This window comes from Camelus ferus, chromosome 3 (assembly GCF_009834535.1).
Source record: "Camelus ferus isolate YT-003-E chromosome 3, BCGSAC_Cfer_1.0, whole genome shotgun sequence".
In the NCBI taxonomy this organism is placed as follows: domain Eukaryota; kingdom Metazoa; phylum Chordata; class Mammalia; order Artiodactyla; family Camelidae; genus Camelus; species Camelus ferus.
The window spans coordinates 102,457,871-102,476,831 of NC_045698.1; the positions used below are offsets into that span (position 1 = coordinate 102,457,871).

General features: G+C 42.4%; 1 protein-coding gene across 6 annotated transcripts in view; it reads left to right on the forward strand.

The window, feature by feature from the left end:
- The window catches only part of SH3RF2 (SH3 domain containing ring finger 2), a 119,516-nt gene that overhangs the window by 42,714 nt on the left and 57,841 nt on the right, over nt 1-18,961 (forward strand). For all 6 annotated transcript variants that reach the window (XR_004318773.1, XM_032477033.1, XM_014557227.2 and 3 more), the window contains exons 3-4: nt 9,295-9,564; nt 12,466-12,561. Coding sequence is in view for 5 of the 6 variants with exons in the window: in XM_032477033.1 (XP_032332924.1) it covers nt 9,295-9,564; nt 12,466-12,561 (366 nt within the window). In the remaining variant the exon portion in view is untranslated. The remainder of the gene's footprint in view (nt 1-9,294; nt 9,565-12,465; nt 12,562-18,961) is intronic.

Genomic DNA, 18,961 nt, shown 5'->3' on the forward strand with positions numbered 1-18,961 from the left:
GGTTCCGCGCCCTCAGGCAAGGACTCAAGTTTGTAAGCTGGGTGTCACACCAAGGGGCCACCTCCAGTCCCCAGACCAGATGGCCGCATTGTCAGAAATGTTCTGCTGTTTGCCTGGGTCACGTTGTCACTAGTCCTTCCTCCAGCTCCAGAAATCGCCACATGGAGGCAAACGAGAGAAACAACTTGGGGGAGAAAGCCAGTGTGCGTGCGACCAGAGCTTCTTTTCCCCCTAAGTCAGGAGAGGTGGTGGTGGTGGGAGGGTCATGTGACTCATCTTTCCTCCCTCTGCATGGTGGATTTGGCTCAGTTTCTCAAGCCATATGGAAAGCGACTCACCCACCAAGTGCCACACCTATAAGAAAAGCTTACTCTCGGAATGGAGCAAATGGCAGGGAGCAGAAATGTCTCCCAGGATGAGTGAGACAATTCCTCCCTTTGTCCTTCAGGCTCCCACGCACGTCCAGCCCTTCTTCACAGGTGCCCTGTGCTTTCCTGAAAGAAGAGATGGCAACCGAAATGTTCCCTGGAGAATTCAGTGCTCTCCCGTTGGACATCTCCAGGACGTGGGACCCACCCCATCTCAAAAGCAATCCCACGCTATGTATTAAAAGCTGGCTGATGTCAGGAGCCAGGGACATGGCCATGATCGCGTCTGGGATTCCCTTCTTTGATGGGGGAATGAAATCACCTCAAAGCAATCTCAGGGAAATGTTTGGGAGAAAAAATGAAAACATGCTGGTGGCAACCCTGGAAAGGGGCTGCTGGTTATGAGTGGTTCTTTCTCTGCCCCCTGGTGTGAACTCCTGCTTCTTTCACCTTTTTCCTGCTACAGGACCCCAGATAACTCAAAAAGGAGGTGGGCAGGGGAGGAGGCCAGAGGAAAGAAGGCTGGCATATTCCAGGTGCCTGATTGTATTGGATTCTGGGAGGGAGGAAGGAATCTCCTGCCCACTGACTCAAAGAAGCAGGAGATAGAAAAAAAAGGGAAACGGAGAGCTGTGCTGCCCCAGCTCTCTACCTAAGACTAGACGATGAGAGGTCTGAGACAAAAGACTGAGGGGAGTAATAACCTTTAATAAAAAAGAATATGAAAATGAATATATGTATATTTATGCATGACTGGGACATTATGCTGTGCACCAGAGATTGACACATTGTAACTGACTAGACTTCAATTAAAAATAATAATAATAAATAAATAAACAAAAAGACTGAGGGGAGAGAAGGAGGAGAGAGATACATGACAAAAGTCACAGAGCAGAACAGAATTTTAGATACAGATATAGAATATATACAGACATAATAAGAACCTTCCTTACACTGGATCTCCTTCCGTCTCTCAGTGTCTGTTACCTCCCTATTCTTTTCTTCTGTAACAGTGACTCCAACTTGTGATTAAATATATCCTTGTTTATAAGTTTGATCTTTGTTTCCCCACTCAATGCCTGGCACAAGTGGCACTCAGAAATACTGAGGGGGAGGGTATAGCTCAAGTGGTAAGAGCGCATGCTTAGCATGCACAAGGTCCTGGGTTCAATCCCCAGTACCTCCTCCAAATATCAATAAATAAACCAATTACCTTCCCCCATAAATAAAAAAGAGAAAAAAATCACTAAAAATATTTTTAAAAGAAAGAAAGAAAGAAATACTTATTGAAAGAAAGAGTAAGTAACAAGTAGGGCTGGAAACGTCAGCCCTGAAGATCTAACAGCAAGCTCATGACTCCCCTCTCCTCCTCTGGGCCACATCTCTAAGCATCCTTCCTTATTTAATATTTATTATTTGCCAAGAATGTTACTAAGTGTTCTGTGTAATTTATCTCATTAGTTCTCTCAACAAATGTATGAGGAGTGTGTTCAGAGGTCCCTAAGACCAGTCTCAGATTCAGTGATTCACTAGAAGGGCTCACAGCACTCAGCAGAGCTCCTAAACTCGCAGTCACAGTTTATTACAGTGAAAGGATGCAGATTCAAGTCAGAAACAGAAAAAAGCACACGGGGTAGAATCCAGGGGAGGCCTGGCCCAGCTTTTGGTTGTCCTCTCCCAGACAAGCTGGGCAGACAGCACTTACCTCTCCCAGCAGTGGTGCCTGACAACGCACATGAAAGCTGCCCACCAAGGAAGCTCACCCAAGACTTGATGTCCAGGGTTTTTATCAGGGGCCAGTCAGAGACACATGACTGACTTCCCATGCCATTGGCCTTAGTCTCCATCCCCTCCAGAAGTCAAAGTTCAACAGCCTGGCCCAAGCTCCTCACCATAAATCACATTATTTGCTTACACTATCTGCTGTGTCCCAAGGCTCCAGGTAAACAGAGCCTCTCTGGTCAGGCGAGATATTCCAGTGGCTTAGAGGTTATGTCCCAGGTCAACGGCTAAAACTTCCACTGGTATCCACAGGGTTTGGGTATCACAGAGTTGCTGAGTTTACTGCACAAAGAAGTATTAATATTAGCCCCAATTTGTAGATGATCCGAACTAAGAATCAGGAAGGCTAAGTGATTTGGCCAAGGTTACAAAAGCTAAAATACAAATCAACACCTTACTTGACTCTATTCTGTGTTCTATTCCATCCTAGTACCTCTGCTGAACAAGTAAAACTCTCTATGAAGAAATGAAACTCACAGAGTATTTCTCATAAACCCGGCTTCAGTTTTCAATGCCCAGATGTAGGGACTTCCACTTAAGGAGATCACAGCACCTTGAACCTTCTGGTGATCTCAAGCCCCCAGGTGGCAGATGGTCTGGGATTTGTCAAGGCCAGACATACCTGATCCTGCTGAGTGAGCACTGGGGTTGGGGCTCTCTCTCCTCAGAGAAACATGTGCCCAAGGGCCAGCCAGCACTTTCTAACATACACTCACTTGCCCCCAACAAATCTGCTCCAGAAGGATCGTCACCATGAAGGAGGGAGGCTCAGGTGGCCAAGCAGAGAGTAGGAAGTTACCAGGACAGTGAGCTGACCCTTTTTCTCACCAGTAGAGTGAAGTCACAGGGAAGTCACAGGCACCTCACCCAGCATTCCCAGGGTCCTGTTCTGCTAATCCTTCCAAGAGGTCCATGTGCAAACATGAAGTCACATTAGCGGAGTAAAGCTTTGGAGAAGCTGGTCAGCAAAGAAACCTAGATGACTTCGTTTAACTCGTGATTCTTAAGCTTATTTGAGTACAGAACCCTTTTTGAGTACATCGTTAACACCAAATTGCTAAAATTCAGGGCAATTTGGAAAATAGGGCCCAAACTCTCCTTTTTCATTTTCTAGTTCATGCCAGTAGATTGGCTTTCAAATAATTAATATCAGTCATATGTACTAACCATAGGTGTACTCTTTTCCTCCTGGATGTTTCTTGATTCATTCACAAATTCATTCATTCACCAAGCATCTACTAAACACCTGCTTGGACCCAGGGCTCAGAGACAGCACTAACAGAGGTGTTTCAGACACAAATCCTAAGTTCTCCTGCTGAGAACTCATAGCCTGATGAATGATTCCTGGAGCCAAAGGCCAGGATGTCTTCTCTTGGCTCCACTCTCCCGTGATGGGCCAGCTCATGACCAGCTCAGGGCGGTGAGCAGTTAGCTCGGCATGTTGGTTTTGGCCCCACCTGATGCCAGGAGTAGGGAACCAGGCCAGCCTCTTTCTGAACAAGTGAGAAGTGTCATTGGTGTGTAGCAAATAGCTCATCACCCAGGGGCAGGTCGAATGCTCACCCCAGCCAGGCTTTCCCCTCATCGGCATCACGGTGGGGATTCTGCCCCATGTGGACTCCTTTTCTCTTACCTGGTTATCAATACACATGCCTCCTTCTTCGTTTTCAAATTGGAAATAAGCTCAGAGCTCACTGGAAGCTGGACCTCCTGCTGCTTCTGAATTCTGTTATTGGGATATTTCACTGTTACGCAGTTTTGTTGTTTCTGGTTTTTCTGCAGTTTCAAATATCAGAAAAGAACTCCAAGCAGTTTAAGTAGTAAACAGTAAATTAGTGGGGATATAATCTCATTTTAACTGTGCATCCTTCAGTCACAGCTAGACGCAGGCATTCTCATTTCATTGTCAAGTTTCTGCCTATCTGGTTGTCTGTTTATCTCACGAGATCGCTAGTTCTCCTGCCTTCTCCAGTTGTGTTTAGGAAGGTGTATCTCCTGGCTGGGAAATGTCAACACTGTTAATCCATGGCTTACCACCTCAAGGCTCATGATGCAAAAAGAAAGACTCTCTTCTCGGTGTCTATATATCAAACATCAAAGGAGATTCTAAGTGATCATGTTTGAGAGCACATGCCTGCTTTGTACCAAGCACTATCCCAGGAGGATTTGGGCACTCGAACTGTTACTGAGCCAAGCATGGCTCTGCTTGCCCGCTTGGAGTGAAGCAATCTACTGACAGTAGGTTGTAGTGCAGGATAGGGCAGCGTTTATTACAAGGCCAAACGAGGAGTGTGGGCAGCTATTGCTCAAAAGACCTGAACTCTCTAATGGATTTCAGGGAAGGGTGAGGGAGAGGGTTGCAGGGTGCCTGATCAGCTCATGGATATTTTTCTGATGGGTTAGTAGAAAGGTAACTTACTGGGTGGCATTTTGGGAGTTCACATCAGCAACCTTTTGGTTTGAACTGGTCTGGGGTCTGCATGTATGTGCATGCAGTTAACTTTTTCCACATGGTGAGGGTAAAACAACTCAAGGATATGGCTCAGAATATTATCTATAGCATGGATGGCAGGTCCTGTCCCCAGAAAGGCCCCCACAAGGTCTTGCTCAGTTATATAACTTGAACTGTTGCTGAGCCAAACTTGGGTCCACTTGCTGCTTGGAGTAAAGCCTGGGCCACATCCTTGTGTGTGCCTGGTGTGACCAGAGTGAATGACATGCCCATGAGAAGATGGAGAGCAAACAGGTGGCTCCTCAGACAAGGGATGCCTGAGGTTTCACTAATAAAACATGAACTACTACCACCTAATTTCACTACTACTGTCACTGCATGCCCTGTTCCCTTCTTTCTGGGTTCTGTGCTTTATCCTTCCATCAAAAGCATGGCCCTCATGGCTTTCAGACCCCACTGAGGTGACAAATCAATAGACAAATGCCAGGAGCATAGAAGTATTAAGCCTTCTGAATCTCAGAAAAGGAAAGCTTTTTAGGCACAGACACAAGCCCCCATCAGATTATCTGGCTTTCCAAAAAACACCAGGAAAGAGTTTGGTAATGACCTGGCTATGCGACCTCCCCACCCACTTTATCCCCATTCCCCCCTCCCCCTGCCGGCCCCTGTAGAGACAGAAGACAACTGTGGGTAGTAAAGGCTGTTCCCATCAATACAACAGGTGATGGTGGGTGTGGAACTTGGGAGTCCTTTACCCTTGAGAGAACCTGGAGAGATTCCCTTGAAAATCTAACCACTGGGTAGAATCAACCGGCTTCCAAGTGCTTAACTTGTCTGTGAGGGCTCTGGAGTTCAATAATTCAAGCTAATGCAGCCAGCAGCAAGCAAATTACATTCACACTCTATTCAGATTTTGATTATAAAACAGCACTCCAAATGAGTTTTATGATGTAAAAACATACCAGGTGATTTCAGTGGCGTGAAAGAAAATGAGGGTGGTAGATGCATCTGGATTTTGAGGTCAAATGAATGGAAGTCTGTCTCCAGGCTGCTGTACGTCGGCTGCGTGACCTTGCCCGGTAACATTGAACATCTCCAAACTTCTGTTTCTTCATTGATAAAATGGGATGACCCACCTACTTCACAGGGTATTGAGATCATTTGAATGAAGACAGTACATAGAAAATGCAGTCATGTAGTAAGACACATTTCGATGGCTTGCTGGAACCACAGTAAATGTTAATCTCCTTCCCCTCTTCAGATTCTCTCTCTCCTTCCCTCCCCCATCCCCACCCACTTTACAGCATGGAAGCCAGTGTTTCCTATACGTGTAAATGTAGAACTGAATGTATAATGGATGAGAATAAAGGTGATGAAGAGAGTCTTCATGTTAAAAGTAGAATTTATGATTCACTTCCACGATTACTCACCTACCATACTGAGAGGGGAGACTGAGGAAAGAGGAAGATGGCCAAGCAATGAGTGCTATCTCAGGGTTTCGAAGTGCATGCCTCTTCAAAGAGATGTAAGCACTTTGTGCTGTTTTAGTTTAGTATGCTTGCTCAGTGGTCACTAAAACACGTAAGCTACTTGAACGGGAATGTCTTCCAGAAAAGAAAGGGAAAAAGCAGCCTAGCCTTTTATAAAACCTACATCAAAACTCTGCTGCTCCCATTTTAGTTAGAATAAGATACAACTCAGAGCAGGGGCATCAAACTTGGATGGGTGGGAGAGCTTGATAAAAATGCAGCTACTTTCATTGCCCGCTATGAGGTTCTGGTCAAAGAGGTCAGGGATTGGGTCCAGGAATCTGCAATTTTTAACATCTCAAGATTTCAATGTAGATAAACCACAGACTTTACTTTGAGAAACACTGGTTGAGTGGTTAAGAGCCTGGGTGTGGGGACACAGACTTGAGCTCAAATCCTAAAATACACAACTTTCTAGTTTTGTGAACTTGGGCAACTGTTTAACCTCTCCAATCCCCTGTTTTCTAATCAGAGGTTGTTGTGAGAATGAAATAAAATATATTACAAAGTGCTTAGCACAGTACTTAGCACATAGGAAGAAGCACTCAATAAATATTAGCTATTGATACTACCATTATTATGCATAGACAAGGGGGCTTCAAGTCTTTTTTCCCCTAATTTTTTCATTCTTCCTTCCTTTCCTTTTCCTTTTATGAATCCAAAATATCAATGTATTAAGCAAGATGAAAGTTTACTGAACTTTCAGAAGAAAGTCTGGAAGTAAAGTAGTTTAGGATTTGCCTGGCAGCTCTGCAACCCAGACTACTTTCTCCCCTTTTTAATTGTGACCCTCATCCTCATTGTTCAAGGTGGCAGCCAGAGTTCCAACAATCACATCTGCATTCCACATAGCCAAATGAAGGAAAAGAAAAAAAATCAGTTTATCTCAGGAAGGACATTTCCTAAAAGTTGCTTATATCCCATTGGTTGTAGCTTCTCTCAGATGTAGCAGCCAGGGAGGCTAGAAAATGGGACCAGTGTGTGCCAGGTGCTCAGGTACCCAGAAGAATGTGATTTATGTCAGCGTAAAACTGGGAGAAGGAATAGGGAGGGCCAACTATCATTTCCTGATACATCTAAGCCTGGGTGTCTAACAGATCAGATCATTCCCTAGAAATCCTCTACTCTCATTCTGCTTCTACTTGCTTACTTCTTAGGTAAGGGAGCATCGTCTTCAAAAGGTGGTTGCGTGGTTTGTTTACCTACTCAGCTTGGCTGATTTTCTTCCCAAATTCCTCCCATATCCTTTACTTTTCATCCCGCAGCTTCATTCATTTTCTTTTTTTTTAAATTTCAGATCCACAACATACACTGGTCTGTTATTAACAAATGCAAACATCCCAATAAAAAGATGTGCAGAGTATATGAAGAGTCACCAAAACCCAAATTCAAATGAGAAACAAACACTTAAAAAGAGGTTCGGACGTGTACCTCCATGTTCAAAGCAGCACTATTTACAATAGCCAAGACACGGAAACAACTTAAATGTCCATCAATATTCATTTTCTTTTTACTACCCAATTTTAATAGACATTGTAGAAAAGTTAGAAAACACTGCAAAGGACTTAGCGAGACAATTTTTAAAAAATATTCAAAAATTTCACCACTTAGAAATAACCACTCTTAAAATGTTAGTATAAAGCCATCTAGCATTTTCCCCAGATTAAAAAAAAATATATGTGTGTGTATATTTACAATGAAAGCCTAGTCTACATAACTGCCTTTAACCTCTTCTATTACACTTAACAGCATGAGTAACTCTGCAGGGTTTTCCATTGTATGGGTGTATCATAATTCATTCAACCAAGTCCATTTATCCACAACATCGTGCTAAACCTCCTAGAACATACATCTTTGCTCATTTGTCCACCAGTTTCCCAAGGAGGAGCTGTGTTCTGTGGTTTTCTGTCTCCCCAGGCTCTCCTCGTTGTATCCAGGGACCAGCAGATAAACCCTGCCCCATGATCCCATCCGCAATATAACACTGATCAGATTTCATCTCTACCCCTAAGCAGCTGGAAAGTCCTTTTCAGATGAACATTGCAGACTTAGAAGTTCCTTGAAGAACTGATTTAATGCCTTGTTACACCCCCTTAGGAATAGCAAGACTGTCCCCAGGAGAGGGGACTACTTCACCCCATGGCTGAAGAAAGCACAAAATACAATCTGAGGTGACACAGAAGGGCTTTCTATAAAACCTAAGTTATTAGAACTTTCCATTTGTCAAACTGACTTCACACAAGACCAGAATGAGGCCATTTCTCTGTGAAGAAACCAGTTTCAGTTAGGGAAAAGAAATGCATTTGATGGAAATAATTATTTAGACAGACAACTGATTTGACAAATGATGATTCTTGAGCTGATTTTTTTAAAGTGATGATGGATTTCTGACTGTTTGTCTTGGCTGTGCTTGCTAATGACCCAAACGCACATGAGGTTTACACTGTCTAGAGAAGGCTGAAGAGTAAGTGTATTGCATCACTCTCACACAGCACTTTCTGTTTTCAGGGGGTTTTCACCTCAATTTTCTTCCTGCCAACACTGAGGAGTAGCTAGAACTCCTATCATTAGCCCGACACACCACAGATGATGATCGTAAGTGTCACATATTGAGCACAGACTCTGTACCAAGCAATACGCAAAATGCAGTATAATACTTAGTCCTCACAACTACCCTAATGAGGTGGGTGTTCTGTGATCGCCCCATTTTATAAATGAGTATGGTTTAAGGAAGATGAATTACCTTGACCATGGTCACATAAAAGGAAAGAAGTGGAGCCAGAATTCACAATCAGTATTCAAGTCCCAGAAAGAGTTGCCGATTCACTCAAACGCACTTAGTTGCAGAGTCAAGTTCAAAATGCCGTTCCCTGCTTACTGATTAACAACAGGGGCTCTAAAATCAGTTAGTGTGAATTGAAATCCCACATCTGCCGTTTCCCAGCTGGGTTACCTTTGGCCAGTTACTCAACCACTCTGTGCCTCAGTCACCCTGTCTTAGAAATGGGGATAGTAAGAGTGCCTATCTCAAAGGTTAGACAAGATCTACTACACACGGCACTTAGCACAGAGGAAGTGCTCCATAATTAGTCATCAGTGTGATCCCGTCTGTCCCTCCAGCCTCTAAGTCAGGTACATGTTTCATTGGTCTGTGCCCCTGCAGGTGCCTCGAGCAAAGGCCTTATGTAACTACCGAGGGCAGAATCCTGGTGACCTAAGATTTAATAAGGGAGATGTCATCCTCCTCCGGAGACAGCTGGATGAGAACTGGTACCAGGGGGAAATCAATGGAGTCAGCGGGGTCTTCCCAGCCAGCTCCGTGGAAGTCATCAAGCAGCTGCCCCAGCCACCCCCACTCTGCCGGGCCCTCTACAACTTCGACCTACGAGACAAGGACAAGACTGAGAACCAGGACTGCCTGACCTTCCTCAAGGTAAGGGTTTAGACAGCCACCGGAGTCACACGACCACATAAAGACCATGGCAGAACCTAGAGTTGTTTGTTTCATATTCGCTGATTTTTTAAAATTATATTTTATACATAAATGTATATACGTGTGCATATATAGGTAATACGTTTGTATAATTCAAACTACATGAAAGTGAAGTCGCCAGAGAAATCTAATAGGAGTTTGATGGAAGCCCCAAGCCTTTTCCATTGCAATTACAAAAATAAGTATTCACACCCTCATTCATTCATTCTACTATCGCTCTTGAGCACCTGGTTTTTGCAGACATGGGGAGGAAGCATGAACAAGTCACAGCACCTGCCCTCAGGCAGAGTAGTGGGAGAAACAGATACTTAGACAGGAAATTACAAACACAGTTTAATAGCCTGCTGTGCAGAACGGCAGCTCTTACCTCTTCATCGTGTATCTATCTGTAAGGGTATTCTTGCTGACCACGTTCTGATCACCTAGTTCTACTCACTGACAACATTCTATTTTGTTGAAAACATTGCATTCAAAACATTCCAAACATGCACAATATCATAATTATATCTTTATACATAAGTAACTTCTTACAAGATACATTTTACAAGCACATGAGTTGCCCCAAGATTGTTCCCCTCTCTTTTTCATTGGATGACTCGTCACCATCTGCAAGTAATGACAAGTCTACTGAAGTCTAGACTTCAACAATCCCTCAATGTCCAAAGGGGATTGATTCCAGGACACACTGAATCCTGAGGACACAGAGCTCATGGGTATGAGGAACAGGCTGTACCTTAAGTCTATGTATTCAGTATTTACCACTCCCTAAACATTTTAATTCTCCCATAGAAACCAAAGTTGTGGTGCTTTTAGCCTATGCTACTTACAATAAGTAGGTCAAATACAAGCACAAGAAGTGGTACTGCTACAGTAGCTCAGGAAAGGTCTTTTGTTTTGTAAAACATTTTTATTCCATCACTACCTGAAATGAGATTTACTTCAGATTCTCTCAGATCAGATAACCCCACTGCCCTCCGTATTTTGAAACCATGATCTTCATTATTGTCTTGGCACCTTGGAGTGAGTCCCCTAAGGAAGGTTATTCTGTAGACCAGCTGCAAATTTCATGCTCTGACTACAGCTGGAGGAGGGCAGTTCAATTCGACAAGTGTTTATTGAGTATTTACTTCGTGCCAGGCACTAGACACTGCGCTCTAGGGACACAACTGGATGACACCAGCAGGTGTGTGATCTGCTTTTTGGCCCCTCTCTGGGAATCTGTAAACCAGGACACTTACCTCACCTGCTTCTTCATTCACTGAATCCATCCATGCGCCAAGCTGTCTGCTGGGGATAAAGTGATGAGTATTGTCCCCTATCTTCATGGAGCCCAGCAGTCTAGTGGAAGAAAGAGACATGCAAATAGGAAATTATGATAAAGGAACCAGAAGAGAAGACTTGATCCCTTCTGGAGGGCTATGGAAGGCCAAGACTACACTAGGAAATCTCATGGTCTTCCTCAACTCAGCATGTCCAAGTAAAACTCAAGATCTGCCCTCTTGAAGCTATTCTTTTCCTAGCGTCTTCTATCTCAGTAAGTTGTACAATTTATTTGCACATTCATTTATTCATTCACGTATGCATGCATTCAAGAAATAGTTTAAAAATTGTGAATCACTATGTTGTACATCTGAAACTTATATAATATTGTACATCAACTCTACCTCAATAAAAAATTTTTAAAAAACAGAGAAAGGAAGAAATATACTGAATGGTTGACTACTAAAGGGAAGGCCCTGTATAAGGTACTAGGGACACATAAATGAACAAAACAGATGCAGGCCCTGCATGCATGGAGTTTAAGTTCTGATGGGGTGGACAGGCATCAAAGAAATTATTACCTGTAAATGTGTAACTAACTGTGAGTTGTCATAAGGACATAGAAAGGTAAGAAAAGGTATAATGCAGTAATGGATTTAGATTTGGATTCATCCACATTACTGAGGGGCATAGATCAGACAGATCAATGGATAATATTCAGGTTTAGATTGCTGAGAAAGTATGGAAGTGGAAAGGTATGATATTAAGGGAACAATCAATGTGTCCTGTATGACTTCATTTGTATGTTACCTCTTGCTGGGAGGTAGGAAAGAGCACAAGAGCGCCAACTGGATGCTGGAAATGCTTTACATCTCTTACTCTGGGTGGGGGTTTCATGGATATATTCTATTTTAAAAATTCATCTAAAATGTATATACTTTATTATATACATGGACATGTGTTTCTGGAAAAAATTTTTAACTAGTGTGTTTATATGTTTTATCGTCATAGAAAAGAATCTGGGAAAAACTATGTTAACCAAGATGTTAACAGTGGTTGTATCTATGTTGTGATAGGATTTTTTCTTTGTTTTGCTTATCTGGATTTCTAAACTTTTCTACAAATCTACATGTAACCTTTAATAACAAGAAAGATATGAATAGAAAGCCACTTAATTTTGATGCATTAAAAATTGAACAGGTTCTGAAAACTGTTCAACATCGGAATACAATTCATTCTTCCAAGAGTCTGTCTCCTTATGGCTTCTATCTTGAATTCTCCATCAGGTTAATTTAAGTGAAAAGCCCAGATTCTGCTGGTGATGGAAAATGAGAGACATTTCTATTTTCCTGTTGGATTTCATGGGTCCTCCAAATTATTTCTAGTCCTCTTTGGGCCTTGGTGACCCAAATACTAACCTTTATGGAGAAAGATTATTTTAGTGGAAAATTTTGTAAATAAATTGTGAAAGAGTTCCACTCCTTGCCATTTACACCATTTGGGACTCTAAGCTTATCTCCACCGAACGTTTTCACCACCTGAAAACTGAAAGTAAATGCTGACCAGAGGACTTTCTTTCAGGATGATATCATCACTGTGATCAGCCGAGTGGATGAGAACTGGGCAGAAGGAAAGCTAGGAGATAAAGTGGGCATCTTCCCAATCTTGTTTGTAGAGGTACGTGGTTATCAAGTCTCCATCTGATCTGAGCTTATTCAGAATTATGTGTGTGTTAGAGTGACACCTGAGAGCCATTCCTAATGCTAGGAGGCTCATTTCACAACTAACTAAAGTCTCAAAAGAAAAGATGCTGGATGATAATACCCATTTCTGGCAAGAACTGGGAAAATGGGCCTTTGCATTCTACTGATAGGAGTACAAATTGGTGCCATCACTCACATCCAAACTCAAACTCACATCGAGTATATTGAAAGTTTGTATCTCTTTGGAGTCATTAATTCCACACCTGACAGCTCATTATAAGGAAGTATTAAAGCAAGTGTACAAAGATATATGTACAAAATATGCTAAAATACTCACCGTAGCATGGTGCATAGTGGTGACAAATCAGAAATAATCTAAATACCCAGCAATAAGGATTTAGTTTTTTTTTAATTATGGTGATGGAAAGATATATACTCATTAAAATTCTGTTAAAGGAGAATATTCAATATCATGGAGTATTTGGTATTATGGCAAGATGTGTGATTTGTCATTAAGTAAAATAAAGTTTAATGGGGATGGAGTTTCAGATTTAGAAGATGAAGTTCTGGAGATCTGTTCCACAACACTGTGAATATAATTAATGCTACTGAACTGCATACTTAAAATGGTTATTACATTTAATTTTGTCATGTGTTTTTAGCACAATTAAGAAAAGAAAAAAATTAACTGTATGAGACTAACTTTATAAATACATGTGTGTCATATAAATGGATCAAGGACTAGAAGAATATGTACCAAAATATTAACAGTGGTGATTACCAGACAGTGAGACTCTAGATGGTTTTTGTTTTCTTCTGCTGACTTGTATTTTGTTGATCTTCAGAAATGAGCACAGATTACTTATATTATTACTGTTTAAGCCACTTTTTTAAGTTCTTTTTTTTGTTGAACTATAGTCAGTTTACAATGTTGTGTCAATTTCTGGTGTACAGCACATTGCTTCAGTCATACAAGAATATACATATATTCATTTTCATATTTTTTCACCATAAGCTACTATAAGATATTGAATATAGTTCCCTGTGCTATATACAGTATAAGTTTGTTTATCTATTTTATATATATCAGTCAGTATCTGCAAATCTCGAACTCCCAATTTATCCTTTCCCACCCCCTTCCCCCCGGTAACCATGTCTGTTTTCTATGTCTGTGAGCCTGTTTCTGTTCTATACATAAGTTCATTTGTCTTTTTTTTTTTTTATTCCACATATGAGTGATACCATATGGGATTTTTCTTTCTCTTTCCAGCTTACTTCACTTAGAATGACATTCTCCAGGGCCATCCATGTTGCTGCAAATGGCATTATTTTATTATTTTTTATGGCTGAGTAATAGTCTATTGTATAAATATACTACAACTTCTTTATCCAGTCATCTGTCGATGGACATTTAGTTTACTTCCATGTCTTGGCTATTGTAAATAGTGTTGCTATGAACATTGGGGTGCAGGTGTCTTTTTGAATTAGGGTTCCCTCTGGATATATGCCCAGGAGTGGGATTGCTGGATCATATGGTAAATCTATTTTTAGTCTTTTGAAGAATCTTCATACTGTTTTCCACAACAGTTGCACCAAACTGCATTCCCACCACAGCCTCTCCAGCATTTATCATTTGTGCACTTTTGAATGATGGCCATTCTGACTGGTGTGAGGTGATACTTCATTGTAGTTTTGATTTGCATGTCTCTGATAATTAGTGATACTGAGCACTTTTTCATGTGCCTATTGGTCATCTGTATGTTACCTCATTGGAGAATTGCTTGTTTAGGTCTTCTGCCCATTTTTGGATTGGGTTGTTTGTTTTTTTCTTATTAAGTCATATGAGCTATTTATACATTCTGGAAATCAAGCCCTTCTCAGTTTCATCTTTTGCAAATATTTTCTCCCATTCTGTAGGTTGTTGTTTTGCTTACGATTTCCTTTGCTGTACAAAAGCTTGTAAGTTTAATTAGGTCCCATTTGTTTATTTTTGCTTTTATTTCTATTGCTTGGGTAGATTGCCCTGGGAAAACATTGCTGAGATATATGTGAGATAATGTTTTGCCTATGTTTTCTTCTAGGAGGTTTACTGTGTCTTGTCTTATATTTAAGTCTTTAATCCATTTTGAGGGTTTTTTTTTGTGTATGGTGTGAGGGAGTATTCTAACTTCACTGATTTACATGCTGCTGTCCAGTTTTCCCAACACCATTTGCTGGAGAGACTGTCTTTATTCCATTGTATGTTCTTGTATGGCCTTTGTTTTAAAGTCTGTTTTGTCTGAAATCAGTATTGCTACTCCTGCTTTCTTTTCATTCCCATTTGCATGGAGTCTCTTTTTCCATTCTCTCACAATCAACCTCACTTTCAGTCCTGAAGGGGTTTGTTTGTTTGTCTATTTATTTGTTTGTTTATTTGTTTATTTATTTATTTATTTATTTATTTATTTAAAGCAGATGTGGAAGTAAAACTGGAAAAAAAAAAAAAAGCCAAAACCAAAACAAAACGCCACCACCACCGAAAAAATTTTTTTTAAATTTAAAAGAAGAAAAAAGATTTGAAAACAGTATAGGACAAGACAAAGAGAAATAAAAATCAAATTGAGACATATTTTTAAAAGAAAAAAGATTTGAGAAGAGCATATAATCAATACCAGAAGAACAAAACAAAGAGAACTATAGATCAACTTGAGACAAATTTTTAAACAATTAAATTTAAAATTTTTAAAGAAAATTTTTAAAAGATTAAAAAACAAATTAAAGATTTTTAATTAAAAATTTTAAAAAAAAGAAGCATGTGTTCTTGTGTAGACTGTGCACTCCTAATAATTTTGTTGTGATGTCCTTTTTAAGTATGGGTGATTGCCAAGTCTTCCTTCCATGCATTTTGCCTGTTACCCCTTTGGTTGGGGGTGTGGCCGGTGATGTGGTGGCCGGAGCCCGCCCTGGCCATTGAGCGGAGCCTCCTTTTTGTTCTGTGGTTGTTGGCGCTCTTGCCCTGGTCCTGCTGCGTGAACTTGGCTCAGTGGTTCCAGAGGCCCTCTGGTCGCACCCATGGTCTGTGCTGCTCCCAGTACCATGCTCCAGCGTCAGCAGGCGGGCAGGTCACGTACTGTCCCAATGCCACGTCCTGGCACCATGCTCGTGTACAGTAGGTGGGTGGGTCGCTCCCCAGTTCAGTGCTGCTCCCTGCCCAGCTCCACACTTGATAGGCAGGGTTGGAGAAAACGGCCACACCAGCCCGCACCAGCCCTCACCCCCACAGCACGCCAGAACTCTGCTCCTTGTTCATTTGTCTTAGAGGCGCAAGTTCACAGAGGCACCAGGGCAGAATGTTCCCCTCTCCCTGGGGCTGTAAACAAATTTCAGTCCCGCCTGTGAGGTTGCGGAGCCCCAGGTACGTATTCAGGTTTCTACCTCACCTCTGCCTGGGAGCTGCATCCCAGACAATATGGTGGCTGTGCTAAGAGCCGCCAGTAATGGCGCCGTGGGTCTGAAGAGACAAAGGTTACAGAGCCCCTTACCCCAGGGCACACCAGCCGTGTTGCTTTGCTTTTTTTTTTTTTTTTTTTCTTACTTTATGGGGGCCCCAGGTTGTTCTGCTCTGTAAACCCTCCCAGCCACGGCGCACAGCACCCTGCAGTCCCCCGAGGCTGCCTTTGTACAGCTGGCCCGAGTCCTAGGCCCCCTCAGGCAGCCTGTCCTGTCCCAGCCCTGCCGGATCACGTGTAGGGCTGAGGGGGTCCCAGGGACCCTTTGTGCCGTTTAACTTAGTTCCGTTGGTCAAGGGCTCTTCCATACATATCCGAGCCTCGAAGGCTCCCCCTCCGTCCCGCTGGCCTCTCCGTTGGAGAGGGGGAGACCCAGCGACCGAGCGCTATTCCTCCTTTGCCACTCCCTCCCCGCGGGACCCGTCCCGCACTGTATTCCTTTTTCCTCTTTTTCCCTTTTCTCTTACCAAATTTGTGGCAATTTTTGTCTTTTGAAGAAGGTGATGTTCTGTCAAAGTTCAGCCGGTATTCTGAGTGGACGGGTGGGTCTGTGGATGTCACTCTGGGTGTACTCGTGAGAGAGGGTGAGCTGCGAGCGTCCTTCTATTCCGCCATCTTGGCCGCTTCTAAGCCACTTTTTTCATTGATTTCCGCTTGGAGGAGGTACCGGGATTAAACCCAGAACCTCTTGCGTGCCGAGCATGCGCTCGACCAGTTGAGCTATACGCTTCCCCCGTAAGCCACGTTTTAAAGAAAGAACACATGCTAGGCTCTCTGCCTGTTTCTTCAGTATAATAATACAGCCTGTAGCCCCAAGTCTCTCTAGCCGTCAGCCTCACCCTAGCTTGAAGCAGAGTCGCTACAAATTTAAAAGAGAAGTTTTATTATTTAACTGCATTTATTGTGTGTACTAGGAATAAAGCGTTCAAAGTGAGCAGTGCAGAGCTATAAAAGAAGTAAAAGGTCTGCTTCTTGTGCTCTAGGAGGGTGGGGTGAAGCAGAACAGAGGCATAATTGGAAAGAAGGGACAAGGTCTTCCATCCATAAGAGCCAAAGCAGGTTCTAAAGTGAATAGTGTGCACAGCATGCAGCCCAGCTGACAATGCTCTCTCTACCCCTCTACTAAATCTGTATGGAAAGAATGAAAAATGGGAGGGAGAGAAAGAGAAAGGGTCCAGAGAGGCTGGTCTTACTACTATCTCTACTAAATGATGGTGGTTTTTCTCTTGCTTATGTCCCATTCAGGTAATATGCACCCAATTCACTCTACCTGTTCAACTTCACTCATTTTATTAGGCTCCACTAGAAATCCACTTTCTCCATAAAATTCCAGCAACTAGTTGAATATTCAGTTGTCTCTTTCTTCTCTGAACACCTGTTGGGTGTCTGGCTTGTACTTGACAGGTTAGCCGAACACAGAGCAGGGAATTTATAAAAAAAAAAATTAACAAATAAATGGATGAAAAATATTTGGAAGGTGGTCAGATACACAGGAAAAAATTCAGAGAACAAACCTTACAGTGTGACCCTGTCCTAAACGTCTAATCAATCATTCAACTAATTTTTCATCGAGTGCCTGCTATGTCAGGTCCTGTGCTAAGTTCTAATGATACAAGACAGATATGGGTCCCTAATTTCAGTAATTGTAAAGTCAGACATTAATAAGTAAGTATAAATGTGATGAACGATGCAAAGAGTGAAGGAGAGGGAACTACTGGCAGGGAGAAATGGGATGATGGGCAACTTACCTGGGTAGGGTGTTGACAAATGCCTTTTAAGCCAAGATCTGACAGATGATTAGGAGTTATTTAGGTAAGCATGGAGGGAAGAGTGTCTTAGGGAATGGAGGTAACATGTGCAAAAGTCCTACAGGGTCAGGAGGTGTGGTGCATCCAGAGGACCAAAGAATACTAGAGATGGAGCTTAGAGAGTAAGAGAAAGACAGACAGTAAAGCCAGAAAAGCAAATGGGACACAAACCACAGTGGGCTTTGTAAACCTGCTTGCATTAGTCAGGACGAGCTAGGTTATGCTGTGGTAATAAACAGCCCCCAGATCTCAGTGGCTTCACAAAGAAAAAGTTATTTCTCACCCATATTACATGTTAAGCATAGAATAGTGAGTGGCGGTGCTCACACAGCCACTAAGGAACCCAGACTAATGAGGCTGGGCCATCTTATCTGTGTGCCATCTGGAACACACAGACTTCCTATTCTCATGGCAAGGTAAGAGTAAAGAAGAGTGCACTGTACGTCAGTGAGGGTCTCAGCTCAGTGACACTTGTCTCTCCCACTTATAGTCTGTTGGCCTGAACCAGTCACATAGTCCCACCAGTCTGGAAGTCAGCTGAGAAGTCTAGGGGACTACATGGAATATTTGCTGTGTATCAGCATCTGTGTATATCATAAGAAGTCTGCACTTGACCTAGAAGTCCATAAAAGCCTCTGAAAGATTTAAAGTCAGGCAGTGATTCCATCAGATTTGGGTTTCTTAAAGAATGCTCTGGCTGCAGTGGGAAAAATAACTTGAGGAGGGGGAAGAAAAAAAGCAGAAAGACAAATTAAGAGGCTATGACATGGCTCAGTTAGAAGATGACCATGACCTTGACTGGTAGGTTGGACACAGGTAGACAGATTCAAGGACCTTTTAGAAGGCAGATCCACAGGACTTGGAGGTTGACAGAAGCAGGGGGTTGGGGAGAGGAAGTAGTCAAGGATCATGCCCCACTTCCTGATTTGCATGCCTAGGTCAGTGGTAGAGCCATTTAACTGTATCAAATCCTTTGCTGAAGAGGAACAAAATGTTTGGGAGACAATAGTTAAGTCTCCCAAGGACAGAGATTCTCTACAACTAAGCCCTAGTCAGATACATAGGAGGTGCTTAAATT